Source organism: Drosophila rhopaloa, unplaced genomic scaffold, assembly GCF_018152115.1.
Source record: "Drosophila rhopaloa isolate 14029-0021.01 unplaced genomic scaffold, ASM1815211v1 contig_2, whole genome shotgun sequence".
NCBI classification, from domain to species: Eukaryota; Metazoa; Arthropoda; class Insecta; order Diptera; family Drosophilidae; genus Drosophila; species Drosophila rhopaloa.
Window position 1 is genome coordinate 23716761 of NW_025335083.1, and position 25927 is coordinate 23742687.

Genomic DNA, 25927 nt, shown 5'->3' on the forward strand with positions numbered 1-25927 from the left:
GAATTGGGGGACGGAGACGAGGACCCAACCAGACATAAAACATTTCTCTACTGGGCTCACACTCCTCGTCGCTGCTCCTCTGGTTTTGCTGGTAATGTTTTCTCCACTAAATTACCTACGGGCAATAATTGTTTTGTGTACATGTCGGTTGTGCCTGTTGTTGCCTCGTAAAGCCTGCAACAATGTTGAAGCACTATCCCCGTTCTCGCCCCTTTTGCTAACCAAAAATGTAAGAGTGTTAAATAAATTTGTATTTACTGCATTTGAGGGCAGGAGTTATGTGAGTGCCCGGGCTTTTCGGTGCACTTGCCCCGGTGCTTAAATGCAGAAGGGGATCGGCAGACTGTTAGTGCCCAGGCTAACCGGCTTCCACATTCCATTCACATCCATTTAAAGGCTTAAACTTGGTGGTAATAGCGTATATGTAGATTAACTTTGCAACCTTATCGCTTACTAAATTTCGTCGGAGTTTTATGGGAAATAGTTTCAAGTTAGGTAAGGTAAGGTTATTTTTGGAAAATGCGGATAACTTTTTTCAGTGATGAAAATATTTCAAGGATTGTCGAATACATATGAACGGAAGCTAACTTTGGAAAGCCGAAGTTTATATGATTTAACGATTTATCAACAATTTATCAACAATTTTGATAAAAATATAAGGCTTTAATAAAAATGCTTACTATTTTGTTTAAAATTGCTCACTTCACTTTAGTTCATTAATAGCAATAATAATCCATAAAGAAAGTATTTTCAAGCTACTTTTAATAGCAATATTGTTAATAAGAATTTTTAGACCAAGAAAACATTTGATATTTTCTCTTTGCCTCTGCAGATTTAACTAAAATTAGTCTGCCAATAAGCTTTTCGACTTCTCTCTTATTTCTCGGATTTCTTTGACGCATTTTCCCTTTCCTGCCAATGACACCTAGCGGATGATTTTATGACGCCATCAATCGAATCCCACCAAGGACCCCACTCAATGAATTTATTGTTGGCTGCTGAATGCGAATTCATAGCTAGTGGCCATTCCATAAATCAAAGAATAAATTGTGCATACAAAAGCAAGGAAAACATATTTGAAATGATATTCATACACGCAGCTAGATATGTATTTTATATATCTACCTATATTCAATAAAATAATATTGCAAAAAAGGCAAAGAGAAGCTTAATTAAATTCTTGCATTCAATTTGGCATGAAATGGTTCGATTTGGAAGAGGGACAAGTGAAAAGTGAAGTTCGCTTCCAATTGATTTGCTGGCGGTTTTGTGGTCCACCTCTGTTTGTCTATGTGTGTTTTCGTGTGGATGTTACAATCTTGCTGATGCAGTTGAATTTTAATGAAACTCTTTCCTATTTTTTTTATTTTGTGGAGAAAATTGAATTATAGCAAACACACACATATACTCCCACTGAGTCGTCGCTCGTTGAGATTTTCAATTTTCTATTGACCTGACGGGAAAGTCTGAATGAAACGAAAGAAAACTGGAGTATAAAAAAATCATAAAAGTAAAACTCTTCAAGTCCTTTTTCGAGAAACCGGAGGCGATTGCATTTCTACCCGGACCATGAATTATTCAGCCAACAAACTGCAATGATAAGCACTCTTCTACTGCTCCACCCACAGACCATAATTTAGCTGGATTCCCCTCTCTTTCGAATTCACAATAAAATATGCAAAGGCCTCGCCAAGTGCCAGAGACCTTAAATAATAATAGGGCATACTGAGATATCCATGGGAGTAAGTAAGGCCCAAGCCCATCTACCATCTACTATCGCCGCTAAGCTGCACAAATTTGCATATTCATTGCAGAAAGCAAACTGAAAAAAACTGGCTGAACCGAGGCAGATAAGTTTCACAACTCAATAATTAAAAGTAAGCAATAAAATGAAAATCGTGTTTAAAAATCAAGAGGGTGTTAAAAGTGATGGAACTTTTAATACTCTTTTATTTCCATATTACCTGAAAATAAGAGAAACCTGCATTTAAAATGTACCATGCTTTTAAATTTAATTTTGCTTACTAGAATAATATTATGTTGTAAAATATTTATAAATTTAACTTTATTCAATTTAGTATATTTATGTAATTTACATTTGGAAAACACAATCTGAAAAAAAACATTAGTATTCCACCACTTTTATCGTTAGTCTACATAAATCGTAATTTAACGATTACATTATAAATCAGATTTTGTAAATTTAATTTGTTTATTCCCCAATCAGAGCATCCCGTCGGATAAACCCTAGCTACACATGCATGAAAATCTCCCATTAAATGAAAAATTAAGCTTAAATCGTGGCAGAGCATCATCAGCAATGACAACAAGTGGAGTGGCGACGAATTCAGGTGAAGGCAGGTGGGATTACTCCATGTCTTCTTTCATATTCCCCTGTCAACTGCAGCCTCGTCTCGCCTTTAAATCATCCTGTAGTATGTACACTCGTATATTTGTAACTGCAATCTGGGGGAGCACGCGTCTTAAGCGGCTTATTACAAATTTTCAGTTGTTGTATGCATAAGTAAGCAGATGAGTTTAAATTATGAATGCTCGTAGGCAGATTCAAGTGGTTCACCTGCCCTCGAAATTCCCCATTTCCCACCAGATTATTGGCACTTGAGCTCTGCAAAGTGATAGCAAATAATTGTAATTGAAGATGGCAATTGTTTGCCAGCAATTAGCCCCCTTCTTTGCGTATATAAAATGATGTATGCTGAATAATGAATTTTTGTGGAGGCTGCTGATTGACGCCTTCATCGCTTTTTGTTTTCGTACATTTTTTGTGGCTGCGATGAAATCATCTCTTTATATGGCAATATGTTAAACAGGGTTTGGCCATTAAACAAAAAAATGTATTGGTTACTAATATTTTTGAAGCAATATCCGCTAAGTGACCTTAACTAATATGCAAATCGTGGATGGACTAATCGTTTTTTTCTCATAAAATAATTTTCTGGCAGCTTGTGTTTACAAATCTGAGGGATCATATAATATGTTTTTAGTAAAAAAGAGTTTTTGATATCTAATCTTAATATACATTTACTTATCGGTCACTTATTTAAGTTGGATTTCTAAACTTTTTAATAAATCATCACCCAATTTAAGTGAGATTAAGTTTTCCGCACAATTATTTTCCTGTCACGTTGGGAAAAGTGCAAAACAAATTTAATTTGGTTTGACTGTTGGAAAAATAACTTTCCTCTTGTTCAACCGATTTTCCAGTAGCTCAAGTGAGAACCAGAGAATCTGCCAAAATGGGATTATTGATATGAGACTCGTAAACCTTGTTCGCTTGTTTGTTTGTTTGTTTGGTTGTTTTTTTCTTTGCCCCTACCGAAGCAAATATTTGCAATTCGGAGGGGAATCGTACGCTCAGCTTAAAGCTTTAAAAAGTTTGTAATATCGCTGCAGATGGCCACCGAGATGAGGACGAAGTTAAGGCAGCGCAGATCAACTCATCTGTCAGGAGGTTGCCAGGAAAGTGGGATGAAGATGGGTGCCTGAAGTCTGAGGGCTCAGGGGCGGACATTTATTAACATGGCTTGGGTGTGGCAGAAGGGCAGATGCTGCCAGAAAGGTGTTAAGTGGCAGATCCAGACGAGGGGCGAAATGATGATGAAGCGAATCTCACATATCAGCATAAATAAATTTAAGTGTCGAGCGGAGGCACAAAGAAATCTGCGTAAATTTCGCTACCATCCGACCGATGTGGCATAAATATAAATTACCCGCCAAGACGGGCATTTCTTTTTTTTAATGATAAAAAATATTGTAAATGTGTGCCAGCGGAACAGACAAAATATTTATGGTAAATATTCGGCGCGTGTCCGTTGATTTTTCTGCCGCTTCAACGCGGCTTTTTCATTTTTAATGGCTAATTAAATTGGCAAGCAAAAAGCAGAAGTTAAAGTTGAAACAGATTGGCCAAAGAATTTAAAGTGGCCGGCAGGTCAACAAAAATTGAACTTCAAGGCAACAACCGCAGTGGACAAATAAAGACTCGGTTAGATATGTGCTTGCACAAAATCACACATACGCACTGTTGGCCAAGAAAACACTTGGTCTCTCAAACATTTGGGGCATGTTAACTGCGGTCAAAAAAAGAGTTTATTTTATGGAAAGTTATATTTATTGACAACTTAAGTCCATTGGTTCTTAAAATTGTAAATTTAAAAATCCATTCATCAAAGCCTATAATGGTTTGGTAACCCACTTCCACCGACCACCTCATCATAACTCGTTCCATCACTGACCCATTTTCAGTTTTTGCCATTTACGTTTTTGCGTAACGCCGAACGCACCTTACTGCGAATTTACCAGAGGCACTTGGCCATCTCTAATAGGAAATGCATTTGGCGATGTTCAAGTAAATTACGTCAGCGACTTGCCGCAGAAACAGTGGGCGAGGGAAAGAGACGGCAAGAGACAATGTGGAATAAGTGCCAACATGGGCTGCTTAAAGCATACAACAATGCACAGAGAGAAAAACTCCGAAAGACATCAGAAATATTGGCTTATAAATGAGCCCCATTTAATTGTGGTTATAAAATTAAAACGGAAGACAATGAAAAGGCCTTTCATATAATAAATCATTTAATAAATCTATTTTAAAATTTGTAAAAGGTAATTTTTTCACTACCACCTAAAACTATTTTATTGAGTAAAAATCGAAATATATTTCTATAGAACAACATCTTAAATATCGATACGATTAAGTATTACGAGTAACCTTAAGTAATCTTAAGATATGAGTGATATGATAAATAAAGTTCCCAAATTAGTGATGAATACTCATGTACCTAATATTTTTTCACAGTGTACTGTCTCCCCAACATTCTGTGCGTATCTCTGTGTGTTTTTGCTCCAAATATGGGAGCAGAGGCAAAATGGAATTGCCGTTGAGAGTTGAGTTGAGTTGGCTGGGAACGCGCTTCAATACGAATTGGGTCAACTGGCGCATTTTTGGCCCGAAGAAGAGGAAGCAGAATGGGGCGGGAAAAAGGGGGAGGCCCTGCCTAACGGTTAATGTTATTGCGACTTTGCCATTTATCGCCGGCCATTGTTCGCCACAAGCTGAGATTTCCAGCCAACTTTGAGTTGCTTCTGGCTACTTGCTGTGAACAGAAAGTCAAGCGTTTGACTTGACTTTACGACCCATTGAAACGAAAGATGGAAGAAGAAAACATAAAGCCAGCCGAGGAATTAACTGCTTCACTGTGCGTTTGACCCAAGTGCTAAATGCAAATGCTAGCAAATCATCTCTAATTGTTCATCTCTCTGCCGAAGAAGTCACTGCTGCACAATAACTGACAAGATATGGTGTTCAATTTATTTATTGCTCACAATGCTTGAATGGCAAAATTTTACTTAGCTGACAAAAGCATAAAATCATGAATCCTAGGAAAGTGCAATTGACAAATTAAATTAATTTGCTCAAGTGGAAGGGCAAACAATTGGGCATGATTCGCAAAAAGACTTTTATTACAATTTAAGTGAAAACTCAGTGGAGGGGAAGACAAATCAAAGCAAATATGTAAGTAAAATCTTTTGAAATATTTCTATAATTATAGCTTAATAAAAAACTTGTAATTTAAAATCCAAAATTCAGTACCCCAACGCATTTAAAATGTATTAAGGAACTCGGCAAAGCAGTCCAGGCTCGCAAACCGCATAATCAAGTTTTAATTATGCATAAATTGTTCGCACACACTTCCAGCAGCTTTATCAGACACTTGCATAATTATATAAAGTTTCTCTATGACTTACTTTCCATTCGGCAAATCCTGTTTGATATTAAAAATGCGCTCAAGACAAAGAAACATTTGAGGCAAACTCAAACAGTGAGCAAAACTTCAGCAGTTTCTGGGGAAAGTTGAAGAAACGAAAATGACAAGGAGAAGTTCCTGTTCGAGCTCTTTTTGTTTTAGCTGCAGACATTGGCTTGTTGAGAAATTGCGCATATTTCCGTTTCCGTTTCCTGCATAAAAGCGTATGTGTGTGTGTGTGTATGTGTGTGGGTGTCTGTCTGCACTTTTTGCCAACTCTTTTTGCGACCTGAGCTGCAGTTTTGGCTGCCCTTCTGTCGCCCAATGCCTGCGCATAAATTAAGGGTATTATTATATTTTAAACATACGAGCCGCATGGCATATAAATGAAACTTTACGAATTTCAATTTGTAATGAAATATTTGCAGTAACCACGGGCTATTCGTCCACAAATTTATTTATAACTTCTCAACTTTAAACCGGTTGTCCGACATCATGAAGCTTATAATCTGATGACAGCAAAAACCTGACACTTTTTAATATTTTTCAATATTTGGCTCAGACTTTTTTGGTCGTTCGGCATTTGATATTGATGAAATTTAGCTTGCCATTGGTAAAAAATTTGTTATTTTTGATGGCCACACAAATGGGTAAATATATATGTATGATTGGTAGGGGTTTTCCGTGGAGGTGTACAGCTTTCAGGCAGTTCAATCAACATAGTTGACATTTGATGTAAAAACCTTTCAAACGCATCTCGCAGATAACCAGGGTTTTTCGTTATTTTTCATGATACTCTACTGGCAAGTGGGGTATATTCAATAAATATTAATGAATGGCGGACTTAAAATATAAAAAAGGTTTTATTATAAATCCTCTTTTTCGTTTTACCCAAACAAATTTATCAATTCAAGTCCTGTTAACTTTTTTCAATCAACGTATTCATTTTTTAAAGAGTATTCCCCAAAGACGACTCTTTTTCTGATTGCCTGTTTTTTTTGTAGACTTTACTATCCGTGTGAATTTTTACCAATATGTGGCATCCTGTTGACTGACTGCCGACTGATTGCGTATACGCGATGTGACAGTTTGCTGAAAATATGTTGCGTATACGCCCTGTCTACCGCTAGCTACTACACACCCCTTGAGCAATAGTTGCACTGGATGGTGGGGTATGTGTGGCTGCCTGACTGAATCAAGCTGAATGTGATTTTTAATTCTACAATTTTTGACATTTGCGTTTGCATTTAAATTAGATTTTACGAGGCCACAAACATTGACTACCTCCCATTTGAGGGCTGTCGATTGCCCGACCCATCGGGTGAAGTCGAGTGCAGGCATGACAAATGGGATTTCCATTCCTGACTATCTCACAGGATGTGCAGAGTTTTCGTGCATTTGAAAAGGTAACCGAATGTGACTTTGGGCCACAAATCTGGCAGCTTTTACCACTAATTGAAACATTAATTTTGGCCAAATGTCTCAATCGGATTGAAATGACAACGTCTTGCCTGATCGCCCAAGGCCTTTCCACTTCTCGTCGATTTGTCTTAATTGCATCATCTTCACCCACAATCACCCAATCATTTTGCATCTGCGTTGGTTCACACAAAAAAATGTAAGGGCAAGCAGAAAAGAAAAACCACAGAAGCAGCTTCATAAAATTAAACTTAACCGTGTTGATGATGTTCATTAAACGAAAGCAACCATAATAGCTGCCAGGGCAACAAATATTAAACACAAAATGGTGTAAAAATTAATTAAGCCCTAATAGCTGTGAAGCATTTATCGCAGCCACGAAACGAAGCTTGCGTAAAACGCATTCCGTATTTACCCACACCGACCTAATAATGCATAATTTTAATCGCTTCTGCGGAGTTAAAGCGAATTTGAGAAACCCAATTTAAGAGACCATAATTAATAACATTATTTCTTTTATATTCAAGTAATTTTGGTTTACCTTAGTGGCTGCCATAACATTTCATTTAATGATCCTGGGACTGAAAATGCCATTCCCCATTGAAAATATGTATTATAATTTTAAAAGGTTTCCAAAAATGTAGGCTTTTCGTGTCATTTATATAAAGTAAAATAATCTCTCACATTTCAGCAAACTCTAAAGACTAGCAGCTCAAAATCACAAGGCTCTGATTTTTCCATCAACTCTTTATATACTTTTTTATTCCATTTCACAAGCTCGTTTGGTTCAGTTCACATTTCATTTATTCACAATTGTTTCGGTATTGGCCCACATTCGAAAGGCGAAAAATTATTGGAATTGTTTGATAGAACTGCCACTAAATTCGAGCACTTTTGAACAACTGACTCCTTCCAACAAAATGACGTTTACCTACAAGGAATTAATTGACGTGGCCATTGGGTCCCCGGAATCGGGACATGTCAACTTTTACGCCTTGCATGTGCTGCTCACGTGTTTTGCCCAGCGATTGGAGGTCCTAGATGAGGTCGTCGAGCAGGAAGATTACATGGTGGCCAATGTCCGCATGCAAAGCAGTTTATGTGAGTAGAAATGAGAGTTTTCATATATAAAAGCTAGAGTGCCATTTTTATTAGTATTTTCTTAAATTAAGATTGAAAAAATTATAACTCGCGACCCTGAAAAACTATTACATTTTTAGGATAAGATAAAATCTGTTTAAATTTCACAAAATAGGAGTCAAACTGTAAGAATTCTAATAAAATGTATTCCATCTAATCTATTAGTCTATTATTTTATTTAACAAAAGTTTTAATACACTTTGACTATTCGCTAGCTAAAATATTAATATCTTATAATTTGTTTATTTTTATAATTTTGTAGTGACCTTGGGAAACACATCCAAGTTCCGTCTGTTCGCTGGTGAGGATGTAGAAGAAGGCGCAGCCGCTGAGCCGGCGGGTGAGCCGCCAGCCGAGGAGGCAGCCCCTCCCTCTCCGCCCGCCGAAGAAACGCCCGGTCCAGCGCCTCCTGCACCGACTCCTGCTGCAGAGGAAGCGGCTCCAGAAGAGCCACCACCGGTGGAGCCACCTCCGGTTGAACAAGCGCCTTCGGAAGCTGCCGTAGTAACGCCAGAGGCAGTGGCATCCCACGAACCCACTCCTGCTCCAACTCCTGCTCCCGAGGAACCGATGGCCCCTGAAGCCGGGGAAGCATCCCCAAAGGCGGATGGCAAGGCAGATGAGTTGGCGCCCCAGGCTTCCAGGGTTTCTTCGAGATCCTCCACTCGGGAAAAGTCCCACTCGCGACTCGATGGATCGCTGGTCAACAATATCACGCGTCTCGAGAGACGCCTCTCCAAGATCGAGTTGCACAAGGAGCAGGCCAGCATGGAAATGCATCAGTTTGTGAGCAATCTCACTGGACAACTGAAGATCACCATGGAGCAGGTGAACAATGTGACCCATATGCTGATCGATAGGAAACCGAATCCGCAGAGGATAAAGATACTCCGTCACATAGCCAAGCAGTTGAGAGTGCTGATGGGTACGACTGGCGATGAGGTTTCAGTTAGTTGGTCCAGTGGCGACATAGTCGAAGGTGATGAGGAGGAGGGTCTCCTGGAGGAGGAGGTCCAGGAGGAGTCATCTGCACCCACCGAAGTGGAGAAGCCCGAGGAGGAGGAGGAGTTGGGCTTGGAACAGCCACTTTGCTATTCGCCCGAGAAAATGTTAAGTGAGCTGTTGGATCTTAAGTCCCAGTTCTGTGCCCTGACCAACAAGGTCAATGAACTGGCCGCGGCTCTCCTGAAGCAGGACTCCCAGAGACTCATGGACATGATGAAGGATCTCTCCGATACAGTGCGCGAAATAAAGCTCTACATGGCCAGTAATAAGGAAGCGACTAGCACCATGATGACTCGCCTCAATGATTGCGTAAATCAAATACAAATCTTGAAGAAGTCGGCTGCCCATTTGGATGAGGTGAAGATTGACAAGACGGAGGTGGAACTTTTGCTCGCCGAGAAGGTGGACTTCCAGCAACTGGCCACCAAAGTGTCGCTGGAGCAACTCGAGGAGTACAAGTCCAGATTGGAGCAGATGTTCTGCGAAGTGCGGCATATCGTAAGTCTGAACGAGAAGAATGTGCTGCAGATCATCGACAACCTGCGAATGACCTTGGGCATCGATGCACTGGAGCTGAGTCTCAAGGACTTTCGGGAGATGATCGAGAGGAGGGTTCAAATGATAGCCGAGGCCCTGCAGAAGTACATGGAGATGACCAACGATGATTGTGCCGCTGCCGCTGGCAGGGTCAAGGTCATGCAGGACCTGGCCTGTTTGGCCTGCGACACCACCTGTGTGATGCGCACAGTGGAGCGCTCCAAGGTGCCATCCCTGCCGAATGCCAAGGGCTCCACCGGCCTGGGTCCCATTGTCACCTACGAACTGGGCCAGATCCGCAAGTCCGGCATCATGGGATACTATCGGAAGGACGAGTTCCCGCACTCGACAAGTGCCTGGACCAAAGGAGCCACCGGAGTTCCCATGGTCAAGTGCACGGCTAGACATGCGGGCGGAAGCCACACCACCCACACCGCGGATGAGCACATGCAGAAGGTCGTGCTCTCCAAGAAGAACACTGGATGGACATAAAACCAGAAACACTTATATATCCTTTATCTACACGTAGTTAACTACTGTAGTTATCTCATTGTTACACATGATAACTTGTCAAAATTAAATATATTGCAGTGTGCAAAACAATAAAATGGATATTCATAAAGATTAAGATCAGGCGACATCTAAAAATTACATTCAGTCATAATAAAAATAGTATGGTGTGTATTTGTGTGCTCTTATGAAAAAAGTTTCAAAAGTAGATTTAATTTTCTTTTGTGTCTGTCAATAACAGTTTACGAAACTCTTACATATTTAAAACATAAAGCCACCCTGTAAAAAACAATTAATATGCACAATATGTAATATCCACACTCTAGATCCCATATCCACATATTATAATCTCAGAACACACAAGACACACTTCAATTTAATATTCATTGCATCACCGTATAATACTACAAGAGAATTAAATAAAATATGTTGACTGTAAGCGATTTATGTTAATGGACTTTTTGGCCAAGAGCATTAATTTTCAAGTTTCCATGACTGTGTGCGACACTTTAAAATTGTCATTGATTGCACTTTTTTACTGTGAGATATTAATTGACGCCGTTACCTACAGCAGTCGCAAATTCACGGATATATATTTTAAAATATTTATTTTCGTTTTGCGGCTCATTTAAATTTAACTTCGCATTGCAGCATTCGAAGCGTGCTTGTGGCAGCGATTGATAAACATTTTTTTATTGTCCCGTTTGGGTGTGAGTTTATTTCTGCTACGGATTCTGGGCTTAATATGAATAACTTGAATGGACTGTCAGGGCTCGTTTTAATAGGCTAACGATTAAATGCATAAATTTGCAATTAATTGAAACAAGCAAACAGCTACAAAACATGACAGGAATAAATATAAATAAAATCCTGATGGGGTTGTTCGAAGGCCATCAGCCGGAATGTAAAAAAAGAGACCCGTAAATATGGCAAAAATGTCATTTACCCTTGTTCAAATGTTAACTACAAAGGCGCACTTCCTTCCATATAAATTTTAAATTATTCATCATATTAGTCGGCTGCCATTTACATATTGAACATGAATAATTGAGCTGAGAATATTTAAACATCTTTACTATGATTTAAACATCCATAAATTTTAAATTGGAAAGTATGCAAACACATATGTGCAATTAAAATTAAAAAATTCAGAAATTGTTATTTATCTTGTTTATTAATTATACACAAATAAGTTTTACAAAGAAGTCAGCAGTTATTATTATATACTATTATATGAAGCATTAGCAAGGCCTTTAAGAACTTTTATATAAACTGAATTGACTGTGGCAAACAACTTTCATTTGATGTTTTGATTTACCAAAATGGTAAAAACAAGTGCTCGGCATTAAGACCACATAAGTGAGCGCTGAAATTAATTAGAGCCAGCAATGTAAAAGAGAGACAACAGCAACGAAAATTAAATGGAAACAGGTCAGTGCATAAACTGCAAGTAAAACGGGCGAAGCCGGAAGGCGAAAAAAGGCCAAATGTAAACAGAAATGGACTCAGTTGGCAAAACAGTAGCAATAACAGCTATTGAAATAACTAAGTAAAAATTACACAAGGAAAAACATATCTTAAATGTAAAAAAATAACCAAATTGTCAAAAATGTAATACCATTTACCCCTTTAATTGGTTTAAAAGGTTGGTTTAAACATAAATCATTGAAGGTAATATTTCTTAGTATCTTAACTTTTTCTTTGTGCATCGATGACAGGCGACTTAGGTAAAAGCGGCAATAATGTCAACTGCAACTCCATGAATTGTGCAACGGACACCGCAGATGGCCAACGAGGGAAAAGAAGCAAACAGAAAGGAAAACAAAGACATCGGGCAAATAAATTAAAATGCAAATTTAAACGAAAATGAGTGTAAACAGTAAACACTTCAGATTGGGGTCTGAGTGCAAGGCTTCGACGGAAGTCTCTCGATCTCGACATCGTGGAAAGCAAAAGCCAAAAACCAAAAACCAAGTCGCGGAAATGACCCAAAAAAAGGTAGAGACAGACACTGCGCCGGAAAAAAGTATGCATGGGAAGAAGATGCGCCATTGTTGTCGCTCTTTGAAGGTCACATTTGGAGTGGGCGGGAAATCGGGTGGGCGGGGGCCGAGGAAAGTGTTGAGCTTGAGCCAAATTGTTGAGCCAATTTCCACGTCTCACTTACCCCATAACCAACATCGATTGCGGCACTCTGTTATCTCTGTGCAAATTCCCGAGCTTTAAAACTTTGCAGACTCACCTAAAAAGAAAAGAACATATATGCAGTGATTAATATTGATAGTGGGTAATAGTAACTTTTTGATTTGCCCGGCCGAAAAAGGGGAAAACTTTAGTTGCGCATGGAAATTATTTATTGCATGTGGGGCTGAGAAGTCCGCATTTCCATTCTGCGGTTTTCTCTTCCTCCCCTTGATGAAATAAAAAAGCTGAGGAAAAGTTTCGCAACAATATTTCTACATTTCTACACAAAACTCGATGGAAAAGTTCTTTTGTAGCTAAATGGTGATATACAAATAAATAATAAAAGACAAATAATTTGTGCGGAATGTTTGTGGTCCACCAAAAGTAAAAAATTTGAAACATTTGTAATGATGAAGTTTGACCTGAATTGGTCATGTTTTGAAAGAAAGAGAAAATGGTCATCTTTAATGCATTATTTTGATATTAAATTGAATATTGACTGAGAACATGAAATTGAAGATAACATGAAAATTCGATATTACCATTTCTTTTTGTACTCAAGTTAAAATCTGCTCTTAGCCTAGGCTTCCTAGCTCAGTATTGTTTTTTCTTTCTTAAAGCTTTTACAACGAAAATATTCCATGGAAATATGTATACATTTTTTACAAATACTAAGAGTTTCATACTTTAAATTGAAGAAACAAATAAATTGAAAAAAAAGCAAAAACCCAAGATAAATCAAACCAATCTAATGAACAGAAATTCAAAGTTGGCTGGTAAAAAATGTAATCAATATCGCAGCTCAGCGGGGCAGCTTACATAAGCAAACACAAACACTCTCACATATGCGAAATCGTTTCCATTTCAAAATAGCCAAATGATGTTTAAGTTGGAATTCAATTTGGAGGCGATAGAACGAGGAGAAAGGTTTTCCATCAGAGTCAGCCAAGAATGGAAGTCAAAATGAATTATTGCTCTTGGGCCAAACTCATTTTGGCTTTTATGTGCGTGTGTGTGCAAAAGTGTGTTAAATAAACATAAGAGGACCAAAAAAAAACAGACATACAAGTCGTAGTTGAAAAGAAAGGCATGTTCGGCATTATCTTGCCTGCTATTTTCAACTTTTTTTGGCCCGAAGTAAAATGACTTGGGGCTAAGACGAAATAGCCTTGAACTGCACAGTTTGACGCAGCTGAGCAACAAATAAGCACAAACATATTTCACTCAAGTTTTTCTTGTATTTCCTTCAAAAATTTGTTTTGTTTTCTTGCCAATATAAATATATATATTTTTTTTATAAATATTCTTACCTAAACAAAGGATTTTTATATGATTTATTATGGGTAAGCTGATATAATCTTTAATTAAATGCATAAGCCTATTCCAAAATTTTATCAGTTTAATTTTGGAAATAACCTTAAATTACTGCACTCCGGTTTTATATAACTTTGTAATTTACTTTTGGTCGCCTTGCACTTCTACTCAGACAAACATTAAATCTGTATTTATTTGTATATTTCTAACACAAAGATATACAAACGAGAGCCATCTTTGTGGCTGTTGCTCTTGCTGTTATGACTTGTTTGGGTATTTTTCTGGTCGGAGAGACATTTGCATAAACCGCAAAATCTGCTTGTTTTGAATTAGCATTTTTTGTTGTTGATGCTGAGGTTCTTTTTTATATTTTTTTCGGTTGTTCAAGTCCGTCCTATAATTTCTTTGGCTCTGCCTCCTCATCTCTGGTATTTTATCTGGCCTTTGGGCGGTTTTTTAAGAAAAATATTTCAACGAGCTAACTTAAATGTTTGTTATTTTTATATTTTTATGTGAGCCGCTACAAAAGTGATATATTCGTAAATTTAAATCTGTGTTTTATATATATATGCATATATATATTATTCAGCCCGAAAACCTGCTGCTGGGCAAGTGCAGATAAAAAGGAATGGAGGAATGAGAGGCGAAATTTGGGGGAAGTCTTCCAGCTGGCATCTTGTATATTTATCTTTATTAGCCATTCATTCATGCGTGACTCAAAAAGAGCATGAAGCACACAAAACTTTTGCCAGCATGCAAAAATTAGATAGGGGCGGGCCACGCCCATACAGACAGGCAAAAAAGAGACAATGGCCAACTTAATAAGTTATCAATCAAATTTCGTCAATCGTTTCGGGTCAAAGCAATCAATTTGCGTGATAAAGTCAAATGCCTGGACAGGATCCGGTGAAGGATATCTTTCAACCGAACTGCCCCGCCCCTTTTGGACCTTTCGCCCCTTCAACCATTTTGGCCACACTCCGTGTTCAATCCTCTCTTGGCCATCAGTTTTTGGCATTGTTTGTCTGACAGTTGTAAAGTGATTTGCTACGTGAATTGGGCGATGCCATTGGGATCGAGGGAAATGGTGTATTTTGGGTGGAGATGAAGGTTGCCTCAGAATTGGAAAATATGATTTGTATACATTAAGAGATTTGTTGTCAGTCCATGGACAGCCAAAGATGATTTATATTAATATAATGCATGTGACAGAAGATGTATTATTTTCGTCGTGGCATTGTCCGAAATAGAATACATGAATATATTTATGCTGCAGTTTGTTGTTGGACTAATTAAGTCCCATGGGGAATCATGCCTGTTATGTTTGTAAACTTCAGCGTATTTGAAATGCAAGATTGGACTGAAAATGGCTCCAAACCCTGTCAATGTCTCATTCAGCTTATTCACATGGAATAATAAGAATTAATGAAAATAATTTCAGAAAATTAACTATCAAATTAGGTTTAAAAGGAGAAAACTCTTATCCTACAAACATTTATTTCTGTAACCAAACCAAATAAACCAAAGTATGAAAGTTTAAACCTTGACCCAAATTATCTAGCTCGTGAAAAGTAAAAGTTTATGCAAATAAAATGTTACAATGCTTCTCCTTCATTAGTGTAATATATAACAATAAAGCAAACAGCCAGCAGTAACCATAAAAGCTAACGTTCTCCGAAAGTTAAGTTCAAATTTCATATCTCAGCCTATGCCATTCCATCTTAAAGATTTTGATGGCCTTAGACATCGAGACCCAATCACTGTTTGATGTCCGATTTCCGTCGGTTAACCAGTTTCGTGCCAAATTATGCATAACACAATCATAATCATCTGTCTATAAATAAACAGGCCATCTAACCGAGCAGATCCTCAAGCCCGCAGCAGAACGTTACAATACACATCAGGCAATGATAAATAATCATAACAGACTGTTATGTTTACCAGCAATCGAATTGACATTTCGGCATTCGATTTCCTGTTTATGCAACACAACCGACAAAGTTTTTTCCCCAATCGGAACTCATAGAGTTCTAATAAAAAAGAAGGGAGGGAAAACTTGCCAAGCAATCGCAGAAACTTTTAATGTCGAAGAGTTGAGCAAGTCGCAAACAAACAAAAAATATGCTAATGGAAAAACATCTACAATGAAGCGTAAAACGTATCCCAAGCTGACAGCGAAAAAAAATCACATTTAATTAAGCCACTAAAACCGATTTAAAAGTTGACCAAATGCCAGAGGGCCAGAGAAAAAAAAACAGACATCAGCCAAAATATGGCACGTATTCCGGTATGCGATGTTAATGCTTATAAATAAGATGGTTATTCAGATTGTGATGCTGGTCAGTTTCGATGACGACCGAAATGATGTGGGTAGATCTTAAGAAATAGGTAAGTACAGCGCATTTCACATTTTTAAAGCTGATTGGGAATAAGTTTTTTAATATTTGTATACCCTTGCAGAGGGTATTATAAAAATACCAACGTTAAAATAAAAAATTTTGATGCAAAATCGGATAAAATATGGTAAAGTTATGGACTTCGGAAGTCCAGTTATGGGCCACCTTTTAGCAACACATCGGAAACTTGAAAATAAATGACATGAAAATGGGTCAAAAATTGGACCAACGCTAAAATGACAAATTTTGATGCAGATTTTTTGAGAATCAAATTACGAGTCTTTAGAGGTATGCCACTTTGAAATCGGATAAAATTTAGTAAAGTTATGGACTTCGGAAGTCCAGTTATGGGCCACCTTTTAACAACACATCGGAAACTTGGAAATAAATGACATGAAAATGGGTCAAAAATTGGTTCAACGCTAAAATGAAAAATTTTGATGCAGATTTTTTGAGACTCAAATTACGAGTCTTTAGAGGTATGCCATTTTGAAATCGGATAACATTTGGTAAAGTTATGGACTTCGGAAGTCCAGTTATGGGCCACCTTTTAACAACACATCGGAAACTTGGAAATAAATGACATGAAAATGGGTCAAAAATTGGACCAACGCTAAAATGAAAAATTTTGATGCAGATTTTTTGAGAATCAAATTACGAGTCTTTAGAGGTATACCACTTTGAAATCGGATAAAATTTAGTAAAGTTATGGACTTCGGAAGTCCAGTTATGGGCCACCTTTTAACAACACATCGGAAACTTGGAAATAAATGACATGAAAATGGGTCAAAAATTGGTTCAACGCTCAAATGAAAAATTTTGATGCAGATTTTTTGAGAATCAAATTACGAGTCTTTAGAGGTATGCCACTTTGAAATCGGATAACATTTGGTAAAGTTATGGACTTCGGAAGTCCAGTTATGGGCCACCTTTTAGCAACACGTCGGAAACTTGGAAATAAATGACATGAAAATGGGTCAAAAATTGGACCAACGCTAAAATGAAAAATTTTGAAGCAGATTTTTTGAGAATCAAATTACGAGTCTTTAGAGGTATGCCACTTTGAAATCGGATAAAATTTGGTAAAGTTATGGACTTCGGAAGTCCAGTTATGGGCCACCTTCTAATAAAATAAACTGAACATCAACTTTAGATCTCTACTGAACATAAATTTGCGACTCACACTGTATCCAAAATAGTTCGAGGAAGTGCTTAAAACGTGAGTTTTCAAATTTTTTATCTATTGGCTCAGCAGACGGCACCAAGGTCAGCATCAAGCATGAAGCATCAATGACAACTAATCAATATAAAACTGTGGAGAGGCATCAACGAAAATAGCAAATAAATTATGCTGCCCGTTGAGTGAAATCTCTTGAGGGGGAAACTCAAACTCAAGCGACTCTCGTGTGTCTTCAAGTGTCACTGGGATCGATGAAGATGTGGATGGAAATGGGGTTTTGGGTTAAAGATGGCCTGCTGGGTCAAGTGTGACCAGCCAAGTGAGTTGTAAACAAATGCGCATACCTTGCCGCTTATGGTTACGATAAGTAGCATTGTTGAATTGATGTTGCCCAATGGGTTATGTTCCGGTTCCTGCTATTTTCGGGCTCTCCATTTTATATATATCCCTCCGTCATCTCAACTCTTTTCATCCCGTTTTGGTCGGCGTCCTGTCCCCAAGCAAATAAACTTAAGTGCATTGGCTCGTAAGCTTCAGCTCGACTTGAGTGCTTGTTAAATGTAAAGTATATATGTACGTAGATATTTTAGAGTTTGTAATGTGTTCGGGTTCATTTGATGGGGGAGTTGTTGAATTTCGGTCTGTCTATCTGTTTCTAAATTGGTTCTGAAGTGCGTAAGAGTGTATATCGATGTAAGTTGAAATTGAGCGAAGTGAGCAAGAAAACAAATTGAGTGAATGTAAAGACAACAAAATTGAATTGAAGATTGCAGTTCCTAGAACAAGGTATAACAACAATATAAGGAAACATTTTCTTATTGATTTATAATTGTCTAATCTTGATTTCTTGAGATGAAACTAATGTCAAGCACTCACCATCTCTGATCATTCACACCTGTGCATTTGGGTATGGGTAAAAAGCTACTGCAATTTGTATCTGCATGTCCCAAATCACTTTCTTCAACCTGCAACTCTCTCATCATTTGCCGCACTTATGTCTGATCATTAGTGCAAAGTATTTCTTTTATCTGGCGATCAAAGAAATTAACTAATTTGCTGGCATTTGTGCGGCAGAGCAGAGTGAGATTGCCATTGACATTGAAAGTCGTGCCAAATGTTAATTAAGTTCATCAGTAACGTAAAAATAATAACCCAATAAAAAAAGCGAGCTGGCTCGCACAATGAAGACATCAAAAAGATTACAAAAATGTAACAGCGAAATAAAAAGAAGATGCGAAGGCAGTGAAAATAGCAGAAAACACAAAGCGGAGCAAACGGACAGACTCGCACTTAACTTCACTTTTGCTCTTTTTTTTGCTTTACTTTTGTTTTTACCGCCGCCGCTCGAAGATGAAAGCAAATTTCACTGAATGGCAGTGAAATGAACTGGAGTGAACTGAAAATGAACTGCGGTGATCTAGCGATGAACTGCCGTGAACTGAAAATGAACCAAAGTAAGCCGCAATTACGCTGAATAACAGTATTTTCATATTTATGGTACCATTTTGCCTCAATTTTTTTTCGTTGTTGCTGTTGTAATGACAGTGCAATTTATGATAATTTCTGGCCAAGGCCGGCGTGCAATAAACATAAATTTCTGCTAAGAGCCAACATTTAAAACATAAAAAAGTACGCAAAAAATCGGGAAAACAAAAACAAGTCGAGAAGAGGTCAAAACCGTTGATAAATGTCCATGCCTTTGGGGCCAAACTAGGTAAATGTAAGCGAACAAATTTTCTTGTTGTCAAATTATATTGAAACTAATAAATTTGACAGGCCATAACGAGCTTCGAGTTGGGCGGAGACCCATACAAAAATTGACTTGTCAATGGTTCATTTTGGTTTTTTATTTTCCTTGTTTCGTTTTTGTCTTGTTGTGGTTTCCAGTTTATTGTGTGAAACAAGTGAAAGTGTCAACGCCATGGAAAATGATAAATGACTGAAGGAATATGCTGGGAAATGGGAGAACACCGGGCGGATGAATGGGAGATAGTGCCGGGGAAAAAAAGGGAGAAAGATGAGGCTGCTGTCCAATGCGGCGTATACGTTATTTATGTCCTGGACCAAAAACTGCAGATGGAAATTGCGTTGTGCGAGAGTTTTCGCAAACTAACAAGTACATTGCGTATTGACGTAGTAAAATTGGGAAATATCGAAATAAACAAACATAGTTTCTATTAGAGTTTTAAACTTATTTTAGATATCAATTTCAGGCAGTATTTGTTTTTAATCAAAAAGAGACGAATTTATGTTTTAAATACTGATTCAGAACACCATAAATATTTTTAGCAAGATATATATATTTAAATTGCTTAAATATTACAAAATATTATTACTTATGTCATTAATGCTTTAAGTAAAAGTTTTGGTCATTTGCCTAAATTTGTTATATTTTAAAACCCAACACTTGCCTTAATAGTTATGAATAGCCTACTGGCGAGCCATAAATGAGTCGCGTCGCGTTTTCACTGGGGTCACACATTGTAAAAAAGTAAATACGCCAAAGGGGTCGGGGCTGAAGGAGGGTCCTTATCTAGGACTAGAGCACGGCGCCCAGATAGCCCAGCCACAAACTCATGGCGAATTCGTGCTTAGAATAATGAATAGAGTTTTGAGGGGTGGTTAGTGGGTTAAGGGGGTTGCGGTGGGTTAACTGCAGAGGGAAATTATTTGCCAACAGTCGTCAGTTGTCTGAAGAGGAACACACTCGTGCAAAGGTAACTTAAATGCAAAATAAAATCCTCATAATACCCACATTTAACCTTGGATAATCCCTTGCTGGGTATATACAATTTATAATTATGTTACGCACTTTACCACTGAGTGGGTGGAATGCGACCTGCTAATTTGTAGATCTTCTTTGTACTTCGTCGACATCTACAAGTGCTAATTTTTGTGGCCAACTCTTTGGCCATTCACAATTCTTTGAGAAAGTTTCACAACTGTCTCTCAAAAGCAAATCGTTGTGAAGGTGCTAAAGCTTCGCTTTGAAATGTTTACTCAGTGGATTCGCGAGGTGAAACGAAATGAAATCTATTCAGCGTACAAAAATGTCTCGTTAATGAGCATCGCAGTAAAAGATCTTTGAAAAGATCTTTGGTTGTCAAGTCTGGTGGACAACATTTCTTCAAAGTGATTTCACTAATTTGATTGGCAAATGAACTGTTTTTTGCTGAAGGAAAGTGTTTAGAAAAGGTTAGGAGTGGCAAAATCAGCGATTCAAAGTATAATGATTGGAATAAAAAATATATTATAATTTGCAATTTTATAAAGTCTTTTTAAATTGAGTTAAAAACAAAACAACGAATTATTGTAATGATAATCACTAAGCCCATATAGAAAATAAAATAAACAGTCTCTTTATCTCCAGCAATTTATTTCTCACCTGAATAATGAGAAGATAAAAAACTCATAACAAATATGGGAACATGAAATTCAGAGCAATGCGTTGGCCCCCAACCAAAGCCCCAACGTAGGCCTAAAGTCGAGTCTTTGACCCGATCTCTGGCGGCGTTAACAAACATCTCCCCCCCTTTTTTTGGTCCACCCCTCGTTGGCAATCAAAAGCATCGTTTGTTTTGGACTCATAGACTCTTCAACTAAGCGAGATGGTACAATGAACTCTGCTAGACTGAGCTGAGTGGGAGATTTTGAGGGGGTGGCAGGAGGATTTTAGTTGGAGGAGCCGTAAGGCTTGTCGACTTGTGTAATGCAAGGCAAGCAGAAACATCACAGCGGAAAAGGGGGGTAAAGAGGCGAAAATCGCGAGCGGTGCAACCAGTACACTTAGAAAAAAATTCATGTCTTAGATTTATTACTTAAGAAGTTAATAAGCCAAATTATCTAACAAAATATATCTTATATAAGTTGAGAAAACTAGAGGAACAAGATAGAGGAACAAGAATTGTGATATAAGCTAAGAAATATCAGCAATGATATAGATACTGTAATAAATATTCAAAATGAAACTACTAAAATGAAAAAGTCACACTCACACTTAAGTTAGCTTAAAATGTATTTTATCCAAAAATGTTTTATTGGCTATTTTAGAATATTCATCTTATAATTGACTCCACTTTTTCGCATAGTGTCAAAGCTGCTTCTTCTTTTTGCTGCGTCGACTGCGGCTGTTTGCATTTAAATTTTTCACATTCAATTCATTTGAGGCTCGGCAGCGCACAAAAAAAAATTGCCATGGCAGCAGCAGCAGAAGAAGAAAACAGCAAACAAAGTTACAAAGGCAAAAGGGTAACGAGTGGGGGAAAGAGGGGGGAAGCCAAGTTAAATGCTGCAAAAATGAAGCTAATACTTATGTTGCAACTAGGGCTATTCCGACCCCTCGAACGCCCCCTTTTTATACACATATCCCTCACCTGCAATGACTTGCGGGCTCCACATCATCATCCACATCATACTTTTTTCATTTGGCTGTTACCTATTGTTTACGCCCTCCGGTGTATTGTGTGGGCGTGGCAAACACATGAGAATTCAACGGCCCAACAAAGTGTGTGTGCTTTGTTTGTGCGTGTTCCCATTTTATTCATTTCGCCAACTTGCTCTTTTGTGAGAGATGAAGCTACTCCGTCTCCCCTTGCGGTCGTTTGAAGGCTCCAAACGGTCCAACATCATCATTTCGAGGAACAAACGAAAATTTCTGACTTCAGCTAATGCCCAGAGGTGAATCTCAGGTGAGATTAAGGAGTACTTCGAGTGACCAGAGGTACGATATGAGCAAAAAAAAGGAAATTTAAACTACAACCGTATAATTAAGATTTAAGATCATTTTAAAAACTGTAAAAGTCATATAGATTTTAGTTAAATTTATATGTTATAGTGGTCACAAAAAAGTATGATTCAGTAACCTAAACTGTTAATTTAGAATTATGCCATGAAAGATTATGCTTCTTTTTTAAATAAGCAAGAGATTAAAAACCCACTTTAAAACGGGCATTCATAAATTAATTCTAAAGTCGAGTTAACATTTCTCGTTAGTTAAGCCATTACACCATGAACTCTTTATTCTGGCTGGAAATTGATACATTTCTCCACTTTACAGAGAGTTTGGGTTTTCCTCGTATTGCATGTTTTTTTTTTTCCAGATCTCTTATTTCTGCACCTGAGCGAGAGCAGAGTACCGTACACTCTGCAACTGGCTAACAAGCCAACTATGTGTAGCTAACGTTCAAATGGGCACACACAGGCAGCGAGAACAGCAAAAGCAGTAGTAACAGCAATGTCAGCAGAATGGGTTGCAGGATGAGGAGGATAGTGGCAGTCAGCAGCCTCCCACTTTTGGCCAAAACCCCTCGCAGTTTGGCTCTGTTTCAACGGCAGAATGGCCATGTGTATATGTGTGTAGACGAGGCCACAACGGTAAATCATCACAGACACTCGCAAACACACACAGTGGCACACACGGAGCACACACACAAGCTTCGCGGTTTGATGACGACAAAACTCGCCAGTTGCCACCGAATATCCCTGTCTCCTTCACATACTCTTCGGCACAGTTCAATGTTTATTTATAACAGCAATGAAAGGATTAAGGAAGGGCAGTACGAATCCGATATACTCTTCAGCAGTTAAATTTAATAAAAATTAATAAAAATAATAGAGTCTACTCTGCAGCAAAAAATAAATAACAATATTTGTTTGATATTATGAAATTCTTTTAATTTACATAAAAAGTTAAAGTCTGAATACATCCATAAATAATATTTCAAGCATTTAAGTTGCACTTCAAATACTTAACAAGTTTTTGCTCAAAAAAATAAGCATACGCCATGGATTTCAACTCGAGACCCTGAGCACCAGAGGAAAACGTCACAGCCAATAGGATTTATAATATGCAAATGCAAATTTCAGCATAACAATTTAATTAATTTATAGTATAAAGCAACTTGTATTATTTAAAATAACATATCATATTGTAATTAAAACCCAAATTAGACATTTGGTAACTTGTTAAATTTAGTTACTCAAATTTGTTATTTTCCCAAGCAACTTTAAATTCCCAGCAGATAAAGTTATCATTTTAGTGCCTTAGCTGCCCCTCGAAGTGCTCCTTTGGACCCACTTGAGCCCGGCTCTCCATCAAAATCATAATACTCCGGCCACTCAAGGCCATCAAAAGAAAGAGACGGCAGTGTGCGAGTGGGGGTGGAAGGGGGAGAGGCTGGGGGCCGGGCGAGAGGGAGGGAGAAAAAGAAAACAGTTCGATTGAATGTCTTTTGTATGTGGGTCAGCAATGCAGTCGACGTCGACTGAGGCAGCGACTGCGGCTGCGGCCGAGAACGGTTAAGCAAACAAGTGGACAAGTGTGCCCATGGTCCCGAAAAGGGGGCGTCGGGCGGCGGAGGGCGTGGCCGGTGGGGAAACTTGTTTTTAATCGTTGTCAATGGCCAAAACGTTGAGTGTCCCGTTCGCTGTCGACTGCTGTGGAAGTTCAGGAAGAAAACCACTGGAGAAAACAGGAAGTAACTCTGTCTTATATCAAATTATCAAAACAAAAAGATTTACTTTCAAGGAAATTTTTATAAAATTGTTTTACTTGGTTCTAATTGGGATAGTATAAGTGTATTTAAGCAAAGTCAAATTAATCAATAGATGATTTAAGAATGTTACAATGTGAAATAAGACTTTATAGGAGTACCTCACTTCTCAAATCTGAACTTTACATTTTGAAACCAGAAAACTATGCAATTATTATTTTATGTGTAGCTGCAGAAGAAATAAAAGGATTTTTCGAGGGACGCGGGGCTTGGCGGGAATTCCGTGGCTATTTGCAGGCCAATTTTCAGGCTGCTGCAGTTGGGGACTTGTTTTCCGTGGCGCAAACAGGTTGCACTGTTAGTTGCACTGATTTCGCTCGCTGGCTGATCGCCGTAAATCAAAGAGTGTCCCCCTCCAAATGGATCATGTCAAATGGAATAATTACACAAGTGGCACAATTTTTTCCCCCCCATTTCGCGAGTGAAAGATATCGATGGCGATAAATGTGCCGGCTCTAATATAGCTGTATTTAGTAACATGAATCACTAACTGCAACCGTTTACGCTTAGTTATACCCATGCATACACATAAACATTTAATCGTGACTGCACACACTGGTTTGTTTTGTGATTTTTGAACTTTTTTCTTATTTTTTAGTGCCTTGCTTTTGTATTTCCAAATGATTGCCTGCAATTTAGTTCGTGCTAGTCGATTTCGGTCTTTTTTTATCCCCGCTTGCATTTGATTTTGGTTGATTTTTGTTCGTTTTCCATGGTATTTAATACGCATGACTTCAGCTCGAATTTTCGTTGGCTTTGGCTTTGTTATTTATTTACGAGTATGTTGTAACTCCTGTCGCCTCTGTATTAAGCGTTGGGGACCCTTTTTTTTTGGTATCGTTGGGATTTTGTAAAAATATAGGCTGAGAACAGGTTAGATTTAAATCCGTGTCCTTTAAAAAACATAATTAAGTATGCAAATAAACTGCATGTAAATCTATGATGTGTGCGTGAAAAAAATGTAATTAAAAAATGCATTTAATAAATCTTTTTCATCACTCTTTTTCCTTCTGATAAGGTAGTAAATTGCCAACAAAAAATGTGAATCATCTTCTGTATCTATGTAAATATAAATAATTATATTTGTTTATCAACATTTAATTATTAGGTCCACTTGCTACAATTCTGTAATGCAAACAGGTTTCAGAGATTTAATGAGACATTGTAAAAACAAATTCAAGTTCAACAAAAAATATATACATTTCTGGTTATTGCTATAGACATTTAATTGATGAATCCTTTATTTAAAGAATATTCTAATAGCTATAGAGTGCATTTGTATGTATCTGCCAAGCCTTAACTATAGACCACGTTTTACTAATTCCTAACATTGTTTATTTCTCGACTGTGGGCCATATCAATTGATCCTTAATGAGTGCCACATAAATTGCATTCCCCGAGCTCATTTCGTTCCGGAATATGTTTGTCTCTGGGGTTCCCGTTGTCCTAAATACACAGAAATAAGTGCAGTCGGCTGGCTGGCAGGTTCCAAATGCCCAACTCTGCAGCAGACGACACCACTATGTTTATATATTCGACTCGCATTGCCAATGGCAAACTGTACGAAGTCGAAGTCAATTGAAATTGGAAGCGGAGAATGAAGCCAAGTTGAAAAACGGCCTCAAATAGGCATATAAACATCGGCAAATTGCCAATGGTCTAAACGGCGGCACGGAATCCACAGAGCCTCATCTCAGTTACCGCATCATCAAACATCATTATTATGTCTTGGCCAAGTCGGAGAGAAGAAAACCCGAAAAAACGAGTCAATCGAGTTGGGCGATTGTCGGGGATTGAATATCGCCGGCCAACTGACCAACAAACAAGTTTAAAACGTTGCTGGGAAGCGTAACTAAATGCCGAAAAATACCGAAAATCAAAAAGCGTGGCAATTTCAGACAGCAACAACATCTGAAAACATCG

The 25927-nt window shown here is 38.0% G+C and overlaps 2 protein-coding genes across 10 annotated transcripts in view; one reads left to right on the forward strand and one right to left on the reverse strand.

The window, feature by feature from the left end:
- Window positions 1-25927, reverse strand: part of LOC108039442 — a 55789-nt gene that overhangs the window by 14116 nt on the left and 15746 nt on the right. The gene's annotated exons all lie outside the window — the stretch shown is intronic.
- LOC108047967 (TNFAIP3-interacting protein 1) lies at window positions 7900-10553 on the forward strand. The gene is made up of 2 exons (XM_017128406.2): window positions 7900-8288; window positions 8590-10553. The coding sequence occupies exons 1-2, from the start codon at window positions 8108-8110 to the stop codon at window positions 10359-10361; spliced, it is 1953 nt and encodes a 650-aa protein (XP_016983895.2). The 5' UTR covers window positions 7900-8107; the 3' UTR covers window positions 10362-10553.